This window comes from Scophthalmus maximus, chromosome 13 (genome assembly GCF_022379125.1).
Source record: "Scophthalmus maximus strain ysfricsl-2021 chromosome 13, ASM2237912v1, whole genome shotgun sequence".
NCBI lineage: Eukaryota > Metazoa > Chordata > Actinopteri > Pleuronectiformes > Scophthalmidae > Scophthalmus > Scophthalmus maximus.
In genome coordinates this window covers 17,279,085-17,300,182 of record NC_061527.1, presented here as the reverse complement: position 1 = coordinate 17,300,182, position 21,098 = coordinate 17,279,085, and the positions used below count along the sequence as shown (strand labels likewise).

General features: G+C 42.8%; 1 protein-coding gene across 6 annotated transcripts; it reads right to left on the bottom strand.

Annotated features, from left to right (window-relative positions):
- Nucleotides 1–823: 823 nt before the first annotated feature.
- Nucleotides 824–20,912, bottom strand: tjp3 (tight junction protein 3). Of its 6 annotated transcripts, none has more exons than XM_035648367.2 (30): nt 20,751–20,912; nt 13,475–13,531; nt 12,537–12,661; nt 12,270–12,372; nt 11,869–12,157; nt 11,570–11,673; nt 11,253–11,442; nt 11,064–11,139; nt 10,620–10,717; nt 10,304–10,400; nt 9,675–9,857; nt 9,156–9,259; nt 8,612–8,696; nt 7,828–7,916; nt 7,425–7,521; nt 6,237–6,325; nt 6,051–6,123; nt 5,818–5,891; nt 5,529–5,601; nt 5,253–5,409; nt 4,804–4,912; nt 4,503–4,722; nt 4,203–4,408; nt 4,003–4,098; nt 3,775–3,854; nt 3,422–3,632; nt 3,178–3,278; nt 2,407–3,003; nt 1,548–1,606; nt 824–1,452 (listed from the first exon to the last, which is right to left on the bottom strand). In XM_035648367.2, the coding sequence occupies exons 2-30, from the start codon at nt 13,520–13,522 to the stop codon at nt 1,332–1,334; spliced, it is 3,954 nt and encodes a 1,317-aa protein (XP_035504260.2). In that variant the 5' UTR covers nt 13,523–13,531; nt 20,751–20,912; the 3' UTR covers nt 824–1,331. The 6 variants fall into 6 exon arrangements, with proteins under 6 accessions (XP_035504260.2, XP_035504258.2, XP_035504259.2 ...); XM_035648365.2 differs by lacking the exon at nt 20,751–20,912 and adding an exon at nt 17,489–17,947; XM_035648366.2 differs by lacking the exon at nt 20,751–20,912 and adding an exon at nt 16,124–16,545.
- Between the last annotated feature and the right edge of the window lie 186 nt (nt 20,913–21,098).

Here is a 21,098-nt window from a genome sequence, read left to right as displayed (position 1 = left end):
CCTGAGTGGAGGCGTGCATTGATTCTATATGTTCCTTTAATGGAAGGAAAACATTTAAATCACTGCTGTTTACGTAACGTTAAAATCTTTAAAGATGACCTGTTACCGAGTTGAAACATGTTATGATGAATAAGTAATAATAATAATAAAAACAATGTAAGAGGAGAATTAAAACCACATAAATGTATAGTTTTTAAAGCAGACCATTAAAATAGTTTAAGTGATTTGAAGGTACAACAATAAACCTTAATTACACTGCTTTTGAAATGTAATAGAGCCACATCAAACCGCCTCTTTACATTTGGCTCCTCTTCGAACTACAGACAGACTCTGAACATTAAATTCTGATCTGGTAAAATTAAAGTATGACACCAACTGCCCCCCTTTGGTCATGTCGGTGTGTGATAATTTGATTGGTTACACAATTTTAACTGACTTATTTCAGTTATTATCTCGAGGGCTCCTGTCTTTCACAAGGATCATGTGAGAATAGCAGACGTGTGAGTTTATATTGTGCTTCAGAGGTTTATATATTACCAAACTAATCTTTTAAATAAAGTGAAGCAAACTTATAGCCCACTCTGCCCAGTTGTTAATTTAAGCTTGGAGGCTCAGGAACAAGTCGACAGTTCAGTTCATATCAATCTACACACAACATTTGGATCATTACCACATTCTCTGTCACACTGCTGATAAAATTTCACTCACGAAAACATTTTCCTCATTAAATTAAAACCCTAACCCTGAAACCTTGGAAAAATATTAAACACGACATTGAGACTTTTATTGGCTTTAGCCATTTTGCATGATTGAACAAAACCACTTTTGAAATGAGGAAAACACTTTAATGTAAAAAAGTTCAAGATGGCATCCAAATATATATCCTGGAATATTTCCATAATAAAAAATGATTTTTTTTAAGAAATTCTAATACAACTAGAACTTGTATGTATGTTACATACAATAGCGATATCAAAGGGCACCGTGATTTGTTTCACAAAGGGTAATTCAAATAAAAATCTGAAAAAGAAATCAGGAACTTTGATTTTAACATTCATCTGAAAACCGTTTGGATGTTGAAGCTCAAATTTAAAAGTTGTAATCTCAGCAGGTACTTTCTAAAACCAAAGTTTGAAGTTTTTTATTTTTCTATTCCTTTGTGAAGCACTTTGAATTTCCTTTTGTCTGAATGGTGCTATAAAAATAAACCTGTGTTGCCTTTTCAGGAATTCTTTTTTAAAATAATCCAAGAAAAAGATTTCCTTGGTGGTGTGAAATTGTTTCCATGTCCTTTTAAAATCTCTCGACTCCAGTTTTCATCCCAGATGCGTCTAGAGTTCTGTTGCTGGGCCCCACTCGATGTCGTCCGCTTCATCCTCTCCGTCCTCAGAGCTGTCACTTCCCTGGATCTGTGTGCGTCTGAACTGGACCGCTTGGTGATGATGTGCTAGCCTGTTGAAGAGCAGAAGACAGAAAATTAGCACAGAGCATCTGTCTGGTATCCTCCATAAATCCAATACACCCACGGCGTGCAAAAGAAAACTCACACAATGAAATTAGGGCCTTTCTTCCCCTCAGCTTGTGCCTGTGGCTCTGCTGAGCGAGCCTGGAAGAGAAGACAAGAGCGATTTTAGACCAGGTTTTTTTCAGAATCGTTGTTCCTCATGATTGTTAATGAACCAAAATTCCATTTGAACTCAAACAAAGCCTACTGCAAACAGCTGCAGCCTAATTAATCTTTGGATTTTTAAGCCCATTTACTACAAATCACGCACTGACCATTTTCCAAAAGCAGTTATTTTAACAATAACTAACTTACTAACTGAATCCTGGCTGAACATGAAATATTTAACATGGTCTTTACATCTGAGTGTTGTCACTGCTGGCGTATTAAGATGTGAATTAATTCAATTCAAATTCTGATTAAGGTCAGTCCTTCATTCAACCTGATTTAAAAAAAATAAAACAGGAATAGGTGAATTCAATTGCTATTGATATTTTCAGAATAGTTACTGTTTGGTTTTTAACAGTGACTCTGGAAAGTTATTTCTTCAGCACCCATCAAACACATTAATGTAGTGTACACTGATTCATCTGCAGATTATTTTCTGAAACACTTTATTAATGTTTTGGTCTCTTAAATGTCAGAATATTGTGAAAATTGTCCATCACAGTTTCCCAAAGTGGAAGTTTCCAAATCTAAACCGCCTGTTTTGTTCAATAAAAAAACCCAGAAGACAATCAGCCAATATTCACTGTTGCTAATCCCTTTTCGTCAAGTGATTACATTATTGATCAACTAAACTCTATTGATCAACTTTTGGCTCAAAGAATCTCTAGATGTAACGGTCCTACACATTCAAAAGGCACGTTCACATAAATGAAAGCAGTATTTTTTTTCACTACCTGCTGTAATTTCTCTTCGATGGCAGACAGGCTGATGTGCTGTGGGCTCTCCGGCTGCTCCTCAGCGTACGAGGGCTCATTCACCGAGTGCTTAATGGTTGGGTCGGGGGCTATAAAATCTGGAGGTCCTTCTGATGGTGTGTTGGGTGCAACTCCATCAAGCGCGCTGAAGTCAGAGTCTGTAAAACTGCGATGAGGGGCCTCGGCCTCGTCCTCCTCCTCCTCCTCCTCCTCTTCGGGGCTGTGAGGTGGGCTGTAACTGTCCTGGCGGATGGATCTGGGCTCAGGTACGTGCATCAAAGGTGGGATTTCTCTGAGCGAGTACGTGTCGCCGTCCGGCTCGGGGTCCGAGGTGGGGCTGTGGTGCCCGTAGGCTGGCTCAGAGGATCGGGCTAAAGCGGCTCCGGCTAACCTCGTCTCTCGTTGGAGCCTGGCAGCCTCCTGGCCGGGATAAGCCTCTTCAAGATCCTCGTTGTCGGTGTAGACCTCGTCTGTGAAGGCCTCTCCGTCAGTGTCCTCCAGGTCACTGGCAGCACTCAGGTAGTCTGACTGGGTTTGGTCCAGAGCGTCCAGGTCCTGCTCTCCACCAGTCTCCAACTGGAGAGGAAGACAAGTGAAATGTCCTGATTATTGGAAGTATAGATAACATCCAAAATTATTTTATACTAAAAATAAACTAAATTTGCAATATATAAATTTGAGAGTATAGGGGTTAATGTGAGTGTGTGTGTGTGTGTGCGCACGTGTGTCAGTAGGAGCTGTGCGTCGTACCGTGACTTCAGACACCCAGACAGGTTTGGACTGCTGGTGGCGGATCTTATCCTTCAGGCTCTCATACCAAATGCTGGAATTGGGCTGCAGATCAATACGTGCTGGAGGGAAAGTATATCCATTATAAAATTATAAAACCACCACACGTGTAACTGTCAGGAATAATTAGATAAATAAATAGAGACCTACATAACTACTAAAAAGTAGTCTGTGAAACGGGGAGACGTTGTTCGTGTGTCTTTACCTGAGAACAGGTGGCTGCAGTGTTTCCTCATCTTGAGGGCCTGTGTGAAAAGGCGCCTGGAGCTCTTGTTGGAGTTGGGGCTGTACCTCTGCCTCATGGCCTTGACGTCCTTGCGGTTGTGAGGGTCCAGGAACAGCACCATCGGGTGGTACTGGATGTAATTGAGTCTCTCCACTGCAGTGGGAGTAATGTCCAGAAGAGGGTGTTTGTCCTGGCGATGCAGCGAAAAGGAAAAATAACACACAAAACAAACACAAAGAGGGTGTGAGGTGAAGAAACACCACCAAGAAAAATGGATTTTACTGTTGACAGTTTCTGTTTGCTAATTTGAAGTGTTGACTCTAACGGCTCACCTTCTCTGCTATTCTCCTCACAGTATCCAGTTTAATAACTGTGGAGGCGCCGTCTCCTCCGCCACTGCGAGGAACCATTTCTGTCATAACGCAACAGGAAAAAAAGGAAACGTTTAACATGATAAAATACCAGGAGGGGGATGACATTCAATGAGAAGACATTACCCTAACTTTTGTTATTCTGAGCTTGAGAATCAGGAAAGAACGTGACCAGAAGAAGAAACCAACCTGCCACTTCATATTCATCAGGCATCTCTCTGGCCAGTTTCTCCATGGCAATATCATTAAGAGGACCCAGAATGACAATGGGCCGTTTGAAATTCGCTGCAGACACAAACAGTTCAGGGTGATTAAAACTTGTTCAACTGGTTAGCGAGTGAGGACATGATTCTACATGACATCATCTGGGTGCGAGGAGGAAAAACAACCTTCTCTGAGCAGCACTCTCTCATACGCAGGGAATTTGCCCTGAATAGTGAGCTGCAGCAGGTCATCTCGACTCCGACGGACGTTCTTTTCATTCTTTTTGTTCCCTCTGAGCCCCCGTAGTTTCCAGAACTCAGCCCTGGGTCCCGACACCTGCCTCTCTCCACTCGCTCGCTGCGCCTTCTCGATGCTGGCCAGCGTCTCCGCCCTGCGGGAGATGAACGATGAATATAAAAACTGAAATATGATTCTTGCTTAAACTAAAAAAAAAATCAGTCTCAATCTTTTCATCTTGGCCTGACCTGGCTTGGTTGGGGATGGTGCCTTTGTCCATCTCGTGCAGGTTGTTCCCCATGCGGACGGCCAACCAGTTGCCCAACTTGCCACGGTGCATTGTGTCCACCACCCTGAACACCTCTCCCCTGGTGAAGCTCAGACCAATGGGGCCCTCTGCTTCGTGGTCGAAGTGGGTACGGACGTAGAAGTTGTCTGCCAGGTTGGACTTGGTGATCTTCTTGTAAACTGAAGAGAGAATTAAATTTAGGATGAAAAAAGTTCTGATACTAGTGGAGACTCCTCCGATCGGTTTCATGCTGCACTTACTGTCCATCTTGTGCTGAGTGCAGATTTCCACTTGTTCTCCTTTCTTGATGTGCAGCAGGAAGTTAGCCGCCTCTTCACGTGTGAAATGGCCAAAATCAATGCTATTTACCTGAAATAAAAGAGAAACAGTCACAAGCCTCTAAACAGAGATTGAAGGAAAATATATTTTATCTCAAGCCTTATATGCTACAGGACTAAAAACTGTAACAAGACATTTACCAGCTGACCTTTTCAGATTTACAGTCACAGTGTTTGAATTTCTAAATCATACAAACTTAAATCATTCTGTTTTATTGAAGTGTGACTGTTCCAGCGGCTCTGAGGTGTAAACCCCCTGCACACGAGATAAATTGTTCTGACCCGTCATATTTTTGGCAGACTGATCGAGATCTCTTTCCACTATAGGGCTTTAGATAGGGTAAAGTTGAGGACGAGTGCCAGGGTCTCACCTGCATAATCTGGTCTCCCTCTTTCATTCCCTGGTTGTACGCGGAGCTGTTCGGCTGAACTCCACCTACAAAGATGCCGACGTCATTGCCCCCCACCAGCCTCAGGCCCACGCTGCCCTCTTTCACAAACGACACCGTGTGCACGTCTGAGCTGTACCTGAGGGAGTCGGATAGCCACACAGAGCAAGCAAAGGTGAAGGAACTGGCTGTAAAAAGTGAAGAAATATACGGTGACATCCAGATGAATAAAGTCCGTAAATGAGGGTGACAACTCACCCTGGATTAGGTGATGGGTAAGAATCTGGAGGTAAGGAGTAGATGGGCTCTTCTATAGGCTTGGATGCAAGAGCTGTTGACATAGGGACACTTTTAAATTCATTGTCACTTTACTAGCTATTTAATTGACTTAGTTTCTTTCCTTCTTTTATTTGGCAAAATGTCTCAAATACACACATTATGTAATTGCTCCGTGCCCAATTTTATCGTGTTTTTATTACTACAGCTATTTTCTAGGATGCGGAAAAAGTTTTTAGTAGAATGTAATTACTAAACAACTGACTCTTACAGTAGGACGGTGTGTTGCTCTTCACTGAAATCCCAGACCTGACGTTGCCAGTTCCATTAGCAGCACGAGGAGCACTGAGGAGGAGAAGACATCATCTGTGATGTTCGTGAAGATACATGTTTACAACAGTGCAAGAGGAGGTTTCCCAATGGGAAAGAGACCCTTCAATTTCCACGGGAACACATTTCTGTCTGTTGGATCAACTCGAAGACGTGTGTAATTTCACCGTATACCTGCGGTGGCTGTCGTCCCGCTCGGAGCTCCCAGACCTCCTGAGATGTGACAGCTGGTCTGACTCTGAGGAATCTGAGTGAGATACAGAGACAGAGACAGAGTGTGTGGTCAGGACTAACTCTAAAACTGTAGGTGGCAATAAAGAGGAGGAGAGACTGAGGATAAGATCAGGACAGTGAACTGACCATCAGGAGGTGGTCTGGCAGGTGACGGTGCACGACGAGGAGGCTCCTGCTTCACAGCGACTGAAGTGGACTTTATCGGAGGAAGGACCCTGAGTGAAGCACAGGAAATGAAAAATAACTACAAAATGTCATTTAACCTTTGTGATTCTTTTTGTACATGAGAAACAAAATAATAATCAGTGAAGTTATTACACTTTCAGGAAGTCCTGTCTTGTCAACTTTTTGAAACCATCCTTGTGAGGACATTGTGAGTGGTCCTCATCAGGCCAGCTTCAAAGAGCAGTCTGAAGGGTCAGACTTCAGACTGTTTTAGTCTTCAGGTTAGGATTAGGTTTAGGGTCAGAAGGGTTAGGTTAGGAATTTATTTGCGATGTGAGGTGTCCTCACAGCTGATGTGCGATAAGTATGCGTGTGTGTGGCATGAGTTAAGAAGATCTACCAGTCAGACATCTTAGTCAGTCTCATTTCACATATCTCCAAAATTAAGCATTCTGCACCAAATAGGATCAAACGTTTGATTCTTCATCGAAATACATAAAATCTCTTAGATTTTTTTCCTATAAACGTTCTGATTTTTTTAACCTTTCGCAAGGCAATACTTGCACTCTGTATAAATGTATAAAGCTTTTTTAAATCGCTTTTTCCTTTATTTTTTATTGTATATTTTTGCTATTTTTAGTGATAATCAACCTGTTTCCTGATGCCTTGACTCTCGCTGCTGCTGTAACAAGTACATTTCCCCCGGCGTAGGATTAATAAAATTCTATCTTATCTTATCTGATACCCAGAGTCTGATGGTGACAACTTTTTCCAGTCTCTCTCTCTCTCTCAGAAAGTACCTGACTAACCTTAACTGACAGACCTCTTTCTAACAACCTACTACAGACAGATATTTAAGATCCTTTTTGAAAAAGTCTGGTTGATTATCAACACATATTAAACAAAATGTAGGCATATTAAGTGATCTGTCTTTAGGTTAAATTTAAGGTTAGAGTGGGGGTTCTGTTTGTCCCACAGGTCATGTAATTTTAAATCACGAAACTTTTCAATATGAAGTTTATTAGAACTTGGGACTGGACTTTTAGGCGATCGAAAAGAGGCGACTTGTCTGTCGAGACGAATAAGACCTCAAATGCTGACGACAGTCAACATTCGATTCATTACATTGACGCATCAAGTGTCTCTCACCTGTATCTGTTGTTGACAGCTGTGGAGTTTTCACTGTCTGTAGACTCCCTGCGAGGAACAGTGGCATAACTGGCCTCTGACTCAGTCTCTGAAGGAGCTGTGAGGATCAATGAATAAAGAATCTTGTTATTATTTTTTTTTTATTAAAACGTTGTTTTGTTGTTTTGGATGAATTTTGAAAAAAATCCATTCAACAGTGGCTAAGAGATGCAACATTTGTTCCTAACAGAATTCCCTTTAGATTCAAGCGGCAAAATCCACTTTTGTCAAAGGACAAATATTTGATTTCGGCACGAGACTCTTTAAAATCAAACAGGACACACAAAAACTGCCTCCACAACTTTTAGTAACACTTTCTACAAACACAGGAAGACACATCAGCTGCAACATTGTGCACACACACCTTTCTGTGGCGGATTGCTGGTGGGGGTTTTCGCAGCACTCCATCGTGGTGGCTCCACCTGAGGCTGCAGGGAAACATCCGGCAGGACTCTGGAACAGAAGAGAGGGAGGTGGGAGTGAGGGAGGAGGAAGACGACAAATCTCAGTCACGTCTTGAGAGGGGGGGGGGACTCGTGGCTAATATGAAGATTATTGCTGAGAGCATGAGACTTAATTGTTGAATATTCACCTTTGTATCTCTGAGGGAGGCTCTCTCTTTGATGGTTAACTGTGACTGGTCGAAACTGACCATTCAGAAGTATTAGTTGTCTTGCTTAATTTATTTTCTAATCTATTTGTTAAATCTATTTTTTAACACGCTGAATTACACATGCAGATTTACACATGTATGATTGGATTGCTGTTGCTTCATTGATCTGTTTCCTCTGTTTAATCAACACTTAGCCACATACAGGAGAGGGAGATGTTCAGTAAAAGTAAGTTTTATTTCATTGATTAACAAAATGCCAACACAAAACACTTGGTACACAGTCAAAAACACAAATCCAGTAAAATCACAGGCTACAAAATGGCAAAAAAAAAATAATAAAATTAAAATAAAGCAAATCACTATAAAATCACCAGACATAAAGGGGTAATTAATTTAAGATGGATGAAAACGTATGATTAGCTAATATGAATAATGACAGGGGCGTGCACAGTCTGCTCAGTTTCCAGTCCGTGAGATCTTGTTGGGTTTCAGGAGGGGGAGTGGGGGTGGGGGTTGGAAGGACCTTCATCTGTACCTGTATCTGCTGAGGGAGTCTTGACTGTACGAGGAGCTCTGCCTCTGTGGAGGCGCCGAGCTGCCGTCCGACTCGGAGTCAGAGTCTGAGGAGAGAGTCATAAAATACAGTAGATTTAACACTGAGGTAAGTTTGAATTTAACTGTGCGGCAGAAAATGACAAGTGTGGTTTGTCTTACTATTAATCATATCGTTGCGTAATATTTTTTTATTTTTTTTCTGGAAAAATATTGCTTCTTTTTTTAGACCTAATCCAACAGCCTATATCAGTCTGTATGCTACTGTGTCACTACAAATGCCACATAAAAATGGTTCATATGTCTTTTTTATTTGCTGTTCCTCAGCAAACACACACTTAGAGATAATGCAAATATTGTTGAGGAGTTGTCAAACAAAGTCTTGTGTACCATCACAAAGAAGCAGTGTGTGTGTGTGTGTGTGTGTGTGTGTGTGTGTGTGTGTGTGTGTGTGTGTGTGTGTGTGTGTGTGTGTGTGTGTGTGTGTGTGTGTGTGTGTTTGTGTGTGTGTGTGTGTGTGTGCTAACCTGGGGGCGGGACTCTTAGGGGCGAGTTGACCCTCCTCGGTGGCTCCTGGCGAACAGGGATGGGGGATTCTCTGAGGCCTAGGTGGCTCAGATCAGGGAGAACTCTACGTAAAAAACGAGAACACAAAAGTAAACACAGTTAGAAAATAATCAGGCGCGACAAAAGCTATTATGGCTATTAAAAGTATTCTATTTTCCAATGTTGCTGTGACTGAGCAAGTGATGTTAATGATTTTATTGTGTACAGATGCTCAACAGCCCCAAGTATACTTATTAATCTAATTGATGAGATATCATAATGCTATTAATCAGCATTTGCATCTTTAAATTGCGAACATTGTTAGTGGTATTTAAACATGATTGTATATAAGGATGAGGACACATGTTGATAGATCATATTACGTAGATCAATACAATGATAAATGTTCATGCATTAACAAGAAAACAACTTTTAAAAGAGTCAGTTGGTGAAGTTGTAAAGATCGTTACTCTTGGAGATGAATAAAGCTTTGTCCTTACTTGTATCTGCTGTCAAGACGTGGGCTCGCTCTGACCGGAGGAGGGGAAGCGCTGCGGTCAGAGTCCGACTCCGACACCGGCCTGCGGGGCCGCGAAGCAGAGGAAGTCGGCCGAGAGCTGGTCCAGTTGGGGAGTGCAGGAGAGGACCGGGGATTGGGGAGTGTGGACATCCCAGAGAGGGATCTGCAGAGAGAGCAAAAGAAAAAGTTTGTCATTAACAGCTTATTTGACATTTGTTGCATTTACATCCACCTGATATTTTTTAATGACCTATCAACGGGAATGTTAGGTCATCTTAACTGACTTAAGGTCATAAGAGTTAAACCGTTAAAGTAGTTTACAGCTGGAGACACTGGATTCCTTCACTGCTTTTTAACATTGTATTTTTGTTCTTTGGTGAACTGCAGTTCAATGTATGTATGTAGAGTCACATAATGTCCTGCACTGGTTTAGGGATTTTCAAAGGACAATTTTTATGTTCATATTCAGGCTCATCAATTATTTTGGTTATAACAGGTTTACATGCCTAATGTTCAGTAAACACATCAGTTTCCTCTAGTCTATTGATAAATCTTTTAACTAGACATTGACAAACTACAATAAACAAACAAACATTTAGTTGAACTCACTTGTACTTGCTGGACTGATCCCTCATGTCCAGACTTTCTCTGTCTCTCCTGACACGAGGAGGAGAAGCGCTGTGATCAGACTCTGACTCAGATGGAGCTGAAGAAACAACAACAAGTATTAACAAACACCATCTCTGTTCCAACTATGTATTTGGATCTTTGTGTTCTGGATTTAAATCTCAATGTGACTTTCATCGCTACAGAAACGTTAAACCTCTGCCAACACCGTATCAGTCACAAGTACACTAGGTAAAGTGTCTAATCAACAACCTGGGTGTATTTCTGGTGTGAGTGAGTGATTCTCTGCAGGACTGACCTCTGCGAGGGGCGTAGGATGCTAGAGGAGGCCGAGTCAAGGTGGAGCGCACAGGCGATGAATCCCGAGACTTGGCTGGAGGAGGTTCAGCTCTCGTCCTTGATAAAAAAAAAGATAAATTCAATTTTCATTGCTTCCAAAATCGAATCAAATTCAGCTTTTACTGCTTAACATTACGAGCTGAAAGACACTACAGACTAAATGATTATATCTCTATCTTCACACACATTCTGCATCATCATTTATGGGCAAAGATGTTGTGGGTTTGACAGACTGAGAAAATGAGTAAATGAGAAACACAAACAACCTATTAAAATCAAATCACCATGTAAAGTCTGAGGAGGATTATTCCACACAGACTGAGCTGGATGATGGATCCCCACCCAGTTGTCCAAGTATGACTTATATAATAGGTTTAATCAGATAATGGCGTGTTCTGTGTACCTGCGGGTCCGTTTCTCTCTGGTGGGTTGACGGGATGTTCTGTGAGGAGGGCTATCTGGGTCGAGGTCTGAAATGTCTGATGGGAAGCAGAAAAGAACAACGATAAATCCCCATTTATTTCATCTCAATCATGTCATAATTTCCTCTCTTACTCAGAGAGACGCTCTTTACTCTACCCTCCTCCCTCACCTTCGAGTTCAGAGCTGCTGTTGTGGCGGCGGCCATCTTCACTGTTGGGGGCGCTGTCGTCCACCTCTGGGATGCTGACCAGGAACTTGCGGTCATCCCTGAGGACCGTCATGGTCAGTTTGCCCCTGCTCTTCTCCACCAGGTGCTTGGTCTCTAGCAGGGATAGGTTCTCTGTCGTCATGCCATTGATCTGCTCAAAGGAAACAAATCAATTAACACAAAGTTAAGGATTACTGTCTTTCATATATATATCATACAACAAAAACAACAACACAAAAGATGTCCTATGGTTTCAGATTGATCCTGTTTTTTTTTACCTTGAGAATGAGGTCTCCCTCCTGCAGTGTGCCTTCCTTTGCAGCCAGACCTGTTTCCGTCATGTGCTTGATAAAGATCTGACTGCCCAGCTTCAACCCATACTCTGGAGAGAGAGGACGACAACAAGAGCCCAGACAGACATCAGCACTTCAGAAAGGTTGAGGTGTGGATTATCTTTATCTAAAAACCCTTGAACCATGAGCCTCATTCTTTTGTTCTAAAATGGAGTGATGATGAGCCCATGAGCACTTTAGGCCAAACAAACTTATGTTTCATTCCCCAGTACCCAAAATCGTACCATCTGTAATTTTCTTTTTAATCAGAGTTGTCCTGATGGGTTTGTCTGGAACGTCGTGGTGCAGCAGCCTCTTGTAGCCCGACGACATCAATGGCAGTGTGTTTCCAATCCCGTTACGATCCGGTGAGGTGCTGCGGGCTCGGTAGCGGTTGGTGGGCCGGTTGTCGCTGCCATCAGAGTAGCGCCGTGTTCGTCTGGGAGGGTCCTGGTCCAGCAGGTTGGAGTGGGAGGCGGCCCGAGACGGCCTGGAGGTGGCTGGGATCTGGATCTTGCGAGGGCGTTTCACTGTCTAGAGAGGGGAGGATGGAGAGAGCCAATGATTTTGGGACAGGTGAGCAGTAACACATCAGGCAAGAGAGGTCTTTTGGGTGTTTTGGTTGGTACTTTGCCTCTGCACTCACCACATTTGCAGCCTTGCCACATGCTTTCAGGATCTGAATGGTGTAGTTCGAGTGGACGTTGTCCATGGACGTTCCGTTCACCATGACAATTTGGTCTTTGGTGCTGCAGGACACAATGACACAAACACACATGAGTCTGGTTCTGTTGGTGGGTTCATATACCTTCCAGGTAAATTTACACCCAGAGAGAGGATCATCTGTTTTTGTGTAAACACGCAAGTTTCGAAAGTTCCTCCAGTCATGTAAGAGTGATGCTTGTCAACTCACAAGAGTCGTCCCATGGCTGGTCCGTTTGGCAGCACATCTGACACCACGACAGCTGTATCCCCATTGTCTGGGTGAGGCTTGTCCTTGCCTCCCGATATGGCAAAACCAAACCCCAGCTTGGGATCCTGCCATTAAAAGAGAATTAAATAAAAAATAAATTAAAAAAAGATGAGAGAGAGAGAGAGAGAGAGAGAGAGAGAGAGAGAGAGAGAGAGAGAGAGAGAGAGAGAGAGACACAGAAAAACACACCAAGGACATGAAAGAGTAAGACAAGTGAAGAGAAAGAAGAGAGCATGAGCGTGAGTGGGAGATACAGCAGAGAGATTGAGGGAGAAGCAGCACATTCCAGCGGTGTTCAGTGTGAACAGCTGGTGCTGGGGGTGCAGCAGGGCGTGGCGCTCTTCATTCCTGCTGGAGTCTGAGAGGCGAAACTGAGAGGTCTGAAGCACGGTCCAGCTCAAACCCCACAAAATTCTTCACAATACCCTCGGAAACAATAGTTAAACTGCCTCTGTGCCAAACACCCAGGCTCAACTTTCACCTTGGTGATCGAGGATCAGCCACTGAGCACAGACCGAACAGCACAGATGCACAAAAGAAAAGTGGTGTGAACTTCAAATTTACTCTAGTTTCGGGTTTTGGTTTCTTTTTTATGTGGAGTAGGAAGCTACAGTGACTCGCTTTTGGAAAGTGACAGGACCGGGTTGGTCGGGCCAGGGCTAGCTGTTAGCATTCTAATTTTAATAGATGCAAAGAAGTGATAAAAAAGGGACGCAAGTCATGAGTTCACAGCTCTTGGTGAGTAAAGCAATGAAGTTTGATGCTGAATTTGCAACGTTTCTGCGAGAGCGGAAAGTAATCAGCTGTGAATGCTAACATTAACTATGTAGCAATAACAAAAAATGACTTATAGTCCCTCAGTCACAACAGCCACTTACTTTGTTGAGTGTTATCGTATGTTGCTCCCATATCGTCAACTCCTCCATGCCTGGTTTCTGGAAAGAAACAAAAAAAACAAACAATAAGCATGAATGATTGGATTTTATATTTTGTCAAATAAATAATTAAATTGGTCAATATGAAATCATAATTTATTCATCCTACTATATAATCCAGGTCCTTACAAGGACGACAGTTGAGCCTGAGCCGAGCAGAGAGCGTGTGTGCACGACTTAACCTGATCTCAGCGTGCTCTCACCTGTCCAATCCTGCCTGACAGGTATGGAGGAGGGGCTGCACGGTGTGTGTGTGTGTGTGTGTGTGTGTGTGTGTGTGTGTGTGTGTGTGTGTGTGTTTGTTTGTTTGTGCAGACAACATGTATCACTGGGAGATTGTTCAGTACGTGTAAACACTAAAAATACAGCTGAAGCTGTAATTCTCTTTCATACTTTATTTTATTCCAAAACGATTTTTGTGATTAATCTAATCTAATCTAATTAAATTAATAATTTGTTGGTGATTAAAATTGTCAGGAAATAATGAAAAACTCCCATAATGTTTACTACGGCCCAAGGTGATGTCTTCATCTAAAACCAAAATAATCATCAGTTTACCGTCATATATGAAAGGCAACAACACATCTTTTTGTTCATATAAAAAGGTGGATTATATTTGATAGTTACCAGTCAATTTTGGAGACAAACATATTTCCTGTTGTTCCAGTGACACAGACTCACCGTACCTGCTCTACACAGCGTATTTCTATGTTTGACTCTTCTATGTAAACAGGCCTGTCAGTAATAGTAGAGCATATGTTTTCAGAACTATGCTTGTTTTCTTTTTGTTTTTCTCCAAGATTTTACATGTTTTCTAAACGTTCTAATGGATACCGAATCTGGGATCGATGAGGAAAAACTGGAGTTGCTGTTAAAATATTTGAACTTTAGTGGTTCACTGGTTTGATTTCACGTGAGAGTCGTTAACATAGAAGGTCTCACCTGCAGTTTACAAACACACACTGACCCTTTATTCCTTCCATCCCGCAAATCTCCACACATCCGCCCTGTAACCGGTGTGTTTCCTCAGTGGCAGTGTTTTACATCAACTGCTCATTTACTCCCTGAACCACAGACTTCTTCCTGGCTGTTCTAACACGACAACATGCCTCTCGTGTTTCTCATTTTCCACAAACTAGCTCTTTACAAAACCAAACCAAACAAAGTGTGGGCTGGCCATGGACTACATTTCATAAGGCAAGGAAGATACATGAATCAAAACAGGTAGAGCCAGATTCTCTTGTCAGAGACTCAATGAAGTACTGTCGATAAAAGAAAAAAACTCTGTAGTAGAATTTGGAGGCCACACAAGTACTAGGCACGGAGGATCTTATCTGTGTTACATACTTGCCGTGTGTACGGACACACACCGAGTATGTAACCTCCAACAAACATCATGTAAAAACACAATATGAATTTACTGAGTCTGAAGACCAGATTCATACAATTAGAGCAATAAATAAATGAAATGAAACGAATTAAAGCGTCATCTTTGAGCTGTAAACACACTAATATGAGACTTGCTGGTGGGTGTAAGCAGGAGTGCAGGTGCTCAGTGTGTGACCTGGGAACAGTCGGCTGTTTGTTTCACCAAGTTACTCATTAACTGAACTGATTGCTCCAATAAAAGCTGGCTATGAGTTTTCTAGCTGCCTTTTAATCTGAACCCACAGCGACACCTGAAGTCATTGTTGTTTGATACAGTAGTTTCAAAGCAGTTTATTGTAGCTCAAGGGTTTAACAGGCCACCGAGGGAAAAGCCAGAAACAAGAGCTCGCCAGCGAGCGAGGACTGAACAGACGAACAAATCTGTCAATTTTAAAAACTCTCGTCAGTGAAAGAGAAGATGATCAGTGGTTTGCAGAGAGTCACTGAACCCCAGGATCGGAAGGATGTGAACGAGAATAAGAAACAAGGATTCGCAGAGAAAACAAGAGAATCCAAGAGCAAAGAGCAAAACAGGATTGTAAAACAACTTCATAACTGTTCCAGCGAGGAGAGTATATATGATGTTGCAACACTGAGCTACTGAGCGGACCTATACAAACAGCACACAATCAGTTAAATTTTAACTGTGGACTGTAACTACAGAATGTGATAAAAAAAACAGGTCACTATCGACGATTGAATTGTCATGTATTTTGATATTGACCCACAACTTAATATGTAAAGCGAGACATAACACCACGCGCTGGTTATCAGGCATCAGTGTGGGGAATTTACTCACAGATTTCCCAAAGCAGGTGTTTGATCTTGCTCGTCTGCACAAGCAATCATTTATCTTCTCAGTCACAAACACGATGCTTCAATAAATCATTAACAAGTCCTCTAACAAACTGCAAACACTCCTGTTAGCGTCAGATGGGTCGAACAGAAATTATCTGAAAAAAGTCAGAGATATCAACATTGATGAGTTGGCTGACAGCAGTTGTCTGCTTACTTTGCCTTTACTTGGCAGCCTTCAGCTGAGGGCTCACAGAGCATTTATAATTTAAATCCTATGTTCATTTCGAACAGCTCCATTTCAGGTACGTTCAGACACTGCACAGTGGTGGACCATTAATGCTTTATATTCCTCCCCCGTCCACTTACCACGTGGTCTTTGAACCTCACTTCCATTTCCCACTGGGATCTCTAAGCTGAACAAAACACCTGCGGCCTGCGGCGCTCAGCGAACAGCCAGCTCTTTATATTCCATATGGCGACACCGAAAGCCGAACAACCTCAGATCCCAGTTGTCCAACTCCAGTTACTTTCTCCTCAGATCAGATCCACATGGACGATGGCCTCTGTCCTGATCCTCCCGCTGTAAATATTACTATTTTTATTTTATTTTTATTTCAAATATGGCGAGCTGTGGTGTTTCTCTGTCTGCAGGGAGAGACCTCACCTGGAGCGCTCCTCCCCCACCCAGCCTTTGCCCACTCTCAGTCACTCTCCAGTGCCTTTTCATAAACATGGACAAAGGTGGAGCTGCTCTACTGTGCATACACCCCCGACGACAGATAAAGGGAAAAGTATCTTAAATGGAAGAGGTATTGTAATCACAAGAATAAGAACTACTGTGACATCATTCCTGATGTAAAAATATAAGGCTATAGAAAGAAACGTTCAAAGTTGGCTGCATTCAAGTTTGAAGCCTGAAATCATACTGTCTTTTATACACATTCCTTATCATTCTATTGTTTCCATTTTTTAAATAAACGCATTGATTAATCCATTAATCATTTGGTGTATAACATTATTTCAAGTTTATCTTCACACTTCTCACTAAGAAACTACAAACAAATGACAGCAGATCGGTAAACCAATGCTACTGCAGATACATATTGACATATACAGTATGAATATAGTACTGACATACTGTAAACTGCATGTACACATACTGTATATGTACATGCTGGTAGATTGCAGTTCATACATCTATATGCACATTTCACCTCTTTTAAGTTTAGTAGACTGGAATTATTTACATATTCAAATCAAAAACAAATACTAGCAAACACATCATCAGATACTTTAACTCATTGATATCGCAAAACATCTGTGATGTTCAGGCCTCATTTAATAATGATATGATGAGATAAATAAAATCATTCAAATCTTTTTTTTAAAGATGTTACTGGCAAAAGTGTGGTATTTTTACTGAAGATATGAACAACTGGCTTTCTGTATTTACACTAATTGATAAATGAACAAGATGTCTCAGCAGTATTTATTTGAAAACACTGGGATTTTAACTTGATCTGGAATTTAAGTTCTGTGCCCCTGACTAAAGCTCAGACATAAAACGTATGCATTAGTAAAGATAAACCCAATAGATCTAAGAGATTAAACTGAAAAAGTTCTGAAGACATTAAAAGTGTTGATATGAAGAGAAACTGCAAACTCATCGAGGACAATACAAATAACTGGTAACATGAGCTCTCACAAACAAAACACCACAGGTCCACTTACGGGCACCACCAGAAGTGGAGGTGGAGGCTCGGGGGGCAGAGAACCAAAGTGCTTCAACAGTTTAATCCGCTGCGTCCGATTCATCGCAACAGTGTTGTCGTTTTTCTCCTGTTGAGAACACCTGCCGAGCAACTCGGTCACAGACACAAAGTAATCCAGATGGGTCAGTGCAGGTCAGTTAATAACCTTGTAGTGAGTATCTCGTCAAAACAGAGTCACTGATGCTCGTCTGTCAGGCCCCAAAGGACCAGCAACTCACACAGAGACAACACCTACAGATATTCTCTTCAAAATCTAGTTAAAAAAACAAAACAGTAATATAAATGAATGTTCCTCTGCCCCCAATAGACTGCTCGTGTGTCCATCATCCTAGTTATGTTAGTGTAGCATCCTCAACGATTCCCCCTCTGACACAAAGTACAGGTCCACTTGCTCCCACCGTCAGTGGTATGTGAGCGGCAGGTCCCAGGCTGCTGGCTGAGTTTCAGTCTGCTGGCTGCTATGGTTACTTCAGAGGAATGAGAGCACTGGGCTGTTAATAATTGATGGGCTGTTTGCTACACTATAGGTCTGCTTGCCCTGAGTAAAGTTTTCAAGGGCTCCTGCACAGACCCTGCTGTGTTTCAGGATCAGGAAGTAGCACTGAGGCAACAACACAGGAGCTCTGATGGTATCTCTCTGTCATGGTGAACATTTATGGATGCCCCAGAGGGCGGGCGTGCCGCAATCTCTCCCTGTGTTTGACTCCGACTATCAGCGCCCTGCCTCGTCAGGACTACAGTGGCAGCCACTTGTAGCCCAAGTGTTTCGGAGGAGGAGCGGTCACAGTGTGTAGCTCGAGGGTGAACAGAGATTGATATCAATATTTAACATCTCAACACTTCCTAATCCGGAGGGCTTTCATTTAAAAGATTGATGTCTTCGTTATCAAAATGTATTGGTTTGAAAGAATAAGTGGTGGCAACGTAAGGCAACAGATGTCGGACCCGGGCTCGGCATCAGCCAGGTGGAGAGGGCCGCCTCCGACCTGCCAGGTCACTAGGGCTGAATTATTCATATGCCTGAAGAGAAACTGAGCACGGAGCGCAGCCACTACTGTTACTAAAACAAACACTTGGCGAAGGTGTGCCCCCGCTAGTAGGTCAATAATCATTCATTCCTGTCTCAGGACTTTAGTCTGCTCAGCAGTGGAGCCTCTGTGTTTCTTTTAGATTAGGCGAAGACCACTCCTGCCTGCTGGTCTGACAACATGCAAACGACCAGCCCTCAGCTCCACAGCACCTTGTTCCACTACTGCTCCTACACTGTTAGTGCGATGCGTAACCGGAAATCTGTTGAACACACCATTAATATTAATGACTGGCAGAGGTGTACAGACTTGAATGGACTGCGTTACACAGTGGCTCGTGGTTAATGAGGAATAGTAAAGCTTCTCTGGGTAAATATCGAGCTTTGGAAGACAAATACTCCCGAGGTTTACAGATGGCTGTAATTACACAGGTCGGGGCTTTGAATCCTCCACTCGCAGTGGAGTTACTCAAGGAATGTGCCGTCAACAGTGTGCAAATACTGTAAAGCACCCACTTGACATCTACCTGGAATGGATTATTAATAATAATAACATGGGTTGTGAGAAAACGCAGACAGAAAACTGATTCACTCTCTTAAACTATTCAACATCAATGCACAAAATGTCTACATCAGAATGTTTAAGATCTTTACGAATAAATCTTTCAAACTCAAAAGACGGCGAGATCAGACGCATACGCGAAAAGCCTTGTGTGTCAGGTGTTGTAAGAGCGGAACCAACGTGGACTGAGAAGTGTAGAACTAGGCGATAAACAGGGCGTTATGTGTAACTAATAAACTATCCGGAGAGCCGATTACAAATGCGAGCGAGTGACCTTCACCGGTCGCTGAGCAAATGTCCGTCCTGTTAATAAATGTCAGACACAAATTAAATCTGTTTCATGCAAAATGTAATCACGTACCACTGGAGATTTTGCCACGTGGTTTGAACAGATGTATCAATTCCTTTAATAGCTGTTAAACAGTGCACTTGGCCACTATAGGTGAAGCTGCTGATCAATGAGAAGTATTGTTGAGAAGGTGTTTACTGAAGAGCCTATATGTGGTATTCCATCCATTAAAAGTGTACTTTATCATGATTTATATAGGTATGATTTGATGGCGGATTATACAGGTGATGGTTGCTGACAGAAACCTTCAGCACTGATCCAAACACCCTATTCCGTTCAACAGTCTTTGAATTGATGAAATCCACACAGACCACAACTCCAGAAAAAAAAAAAATCTGTCACAGTGAATCTGTAGAACAGCAGAACAAGACAAAAACCTGAGAGACAGACTCAAAGCGCGGGGTCGTCCCGAGTCAGACAGAGAGTCAGTGGAGGGAGAGAAAGACGCAGCTGTTTGGGAATGTGGAGTCGAAACTGTTGTGAAACTCTCTGGCGAGCAGGTAGAAACTTGCGCGTGGCAGAACCAGTAAGGCGAGATCCAGCGATTCAAGGAGAGTGGGGCTTGAAGCTGTCAGCCACCCACCCACCTACCCACACACACACACACACACCCACCCACCCACCTATCCTCACCCCCACCCACCCACCCACCCACCTACAAACAAACACACACACACACACACACACATACCCACCCACCCACCCACCTACAAACACACACACACACACACACACACACACACACACACCCATCCTCACCCCACCCACCCACCCACCCACCTACAAACACACACACACACACACACACACACACACACACACACATACCCACCCACCCACCCACCTACAAACACACACACACACCAAAAGGTACCGCTAGCATAAAAAATCCTGCTGATTAACACACCACACATCGTGATAACTTCCATATCTGACATATGGAAGTTATTATATTATAGTTCATATTAAATAAATACTTAATATAAAAGTCAGGACAAATGAATAAGTGATGACAACTCTCAGACTTTCACTTCTCATTATATCCAGTTATATCCAATGTAGCTGCTCAAAGCTAACTAGCTTAAAGTAGCTACCTTCAACCTCATCTGGGTGAGGTTACTTCCGCATGCGTCACACGGAAACGTAAAGTTTCCTCTGAAATAACTTCGTCTAATGTTTCCACTTGTGTCTCAGTATCTGTCTATCTGCCCCTCGTCGGACTGACAGCGGTGCTTCACCTGTGCACCAGGAAACGTCAGAGAGAAGAGAAGCTGACGACGCACCTGTGGACTTCCGCTCTGTGGGCTGAATGTCTCTGTCCGTCGCACTCCGACGACTCGTCCGACTTCTCGAATCACCGCTGGAAACCCCCGCGCTCGCTCCTTCTCTCCCCGTGGCTTCACACGTTCTTCTCCTCGAGCTTCTTGAAGACAGGTGAGTGGGCGTGGCGTCGACGGCTTGAAAAATACAAGACGTACAGGTGAGTTTCACGACGTCATCACGCAGTGTAGCGTCACCAGACCGAGAGAGGAAATGTGACGTCACAGATAAGTCCTCCTCCCACTTTTGCTTCTGATAAGTGAAATAATTGGCTAAATTAAAGTTCAAATGAACAGAAATCACCTGGGCTG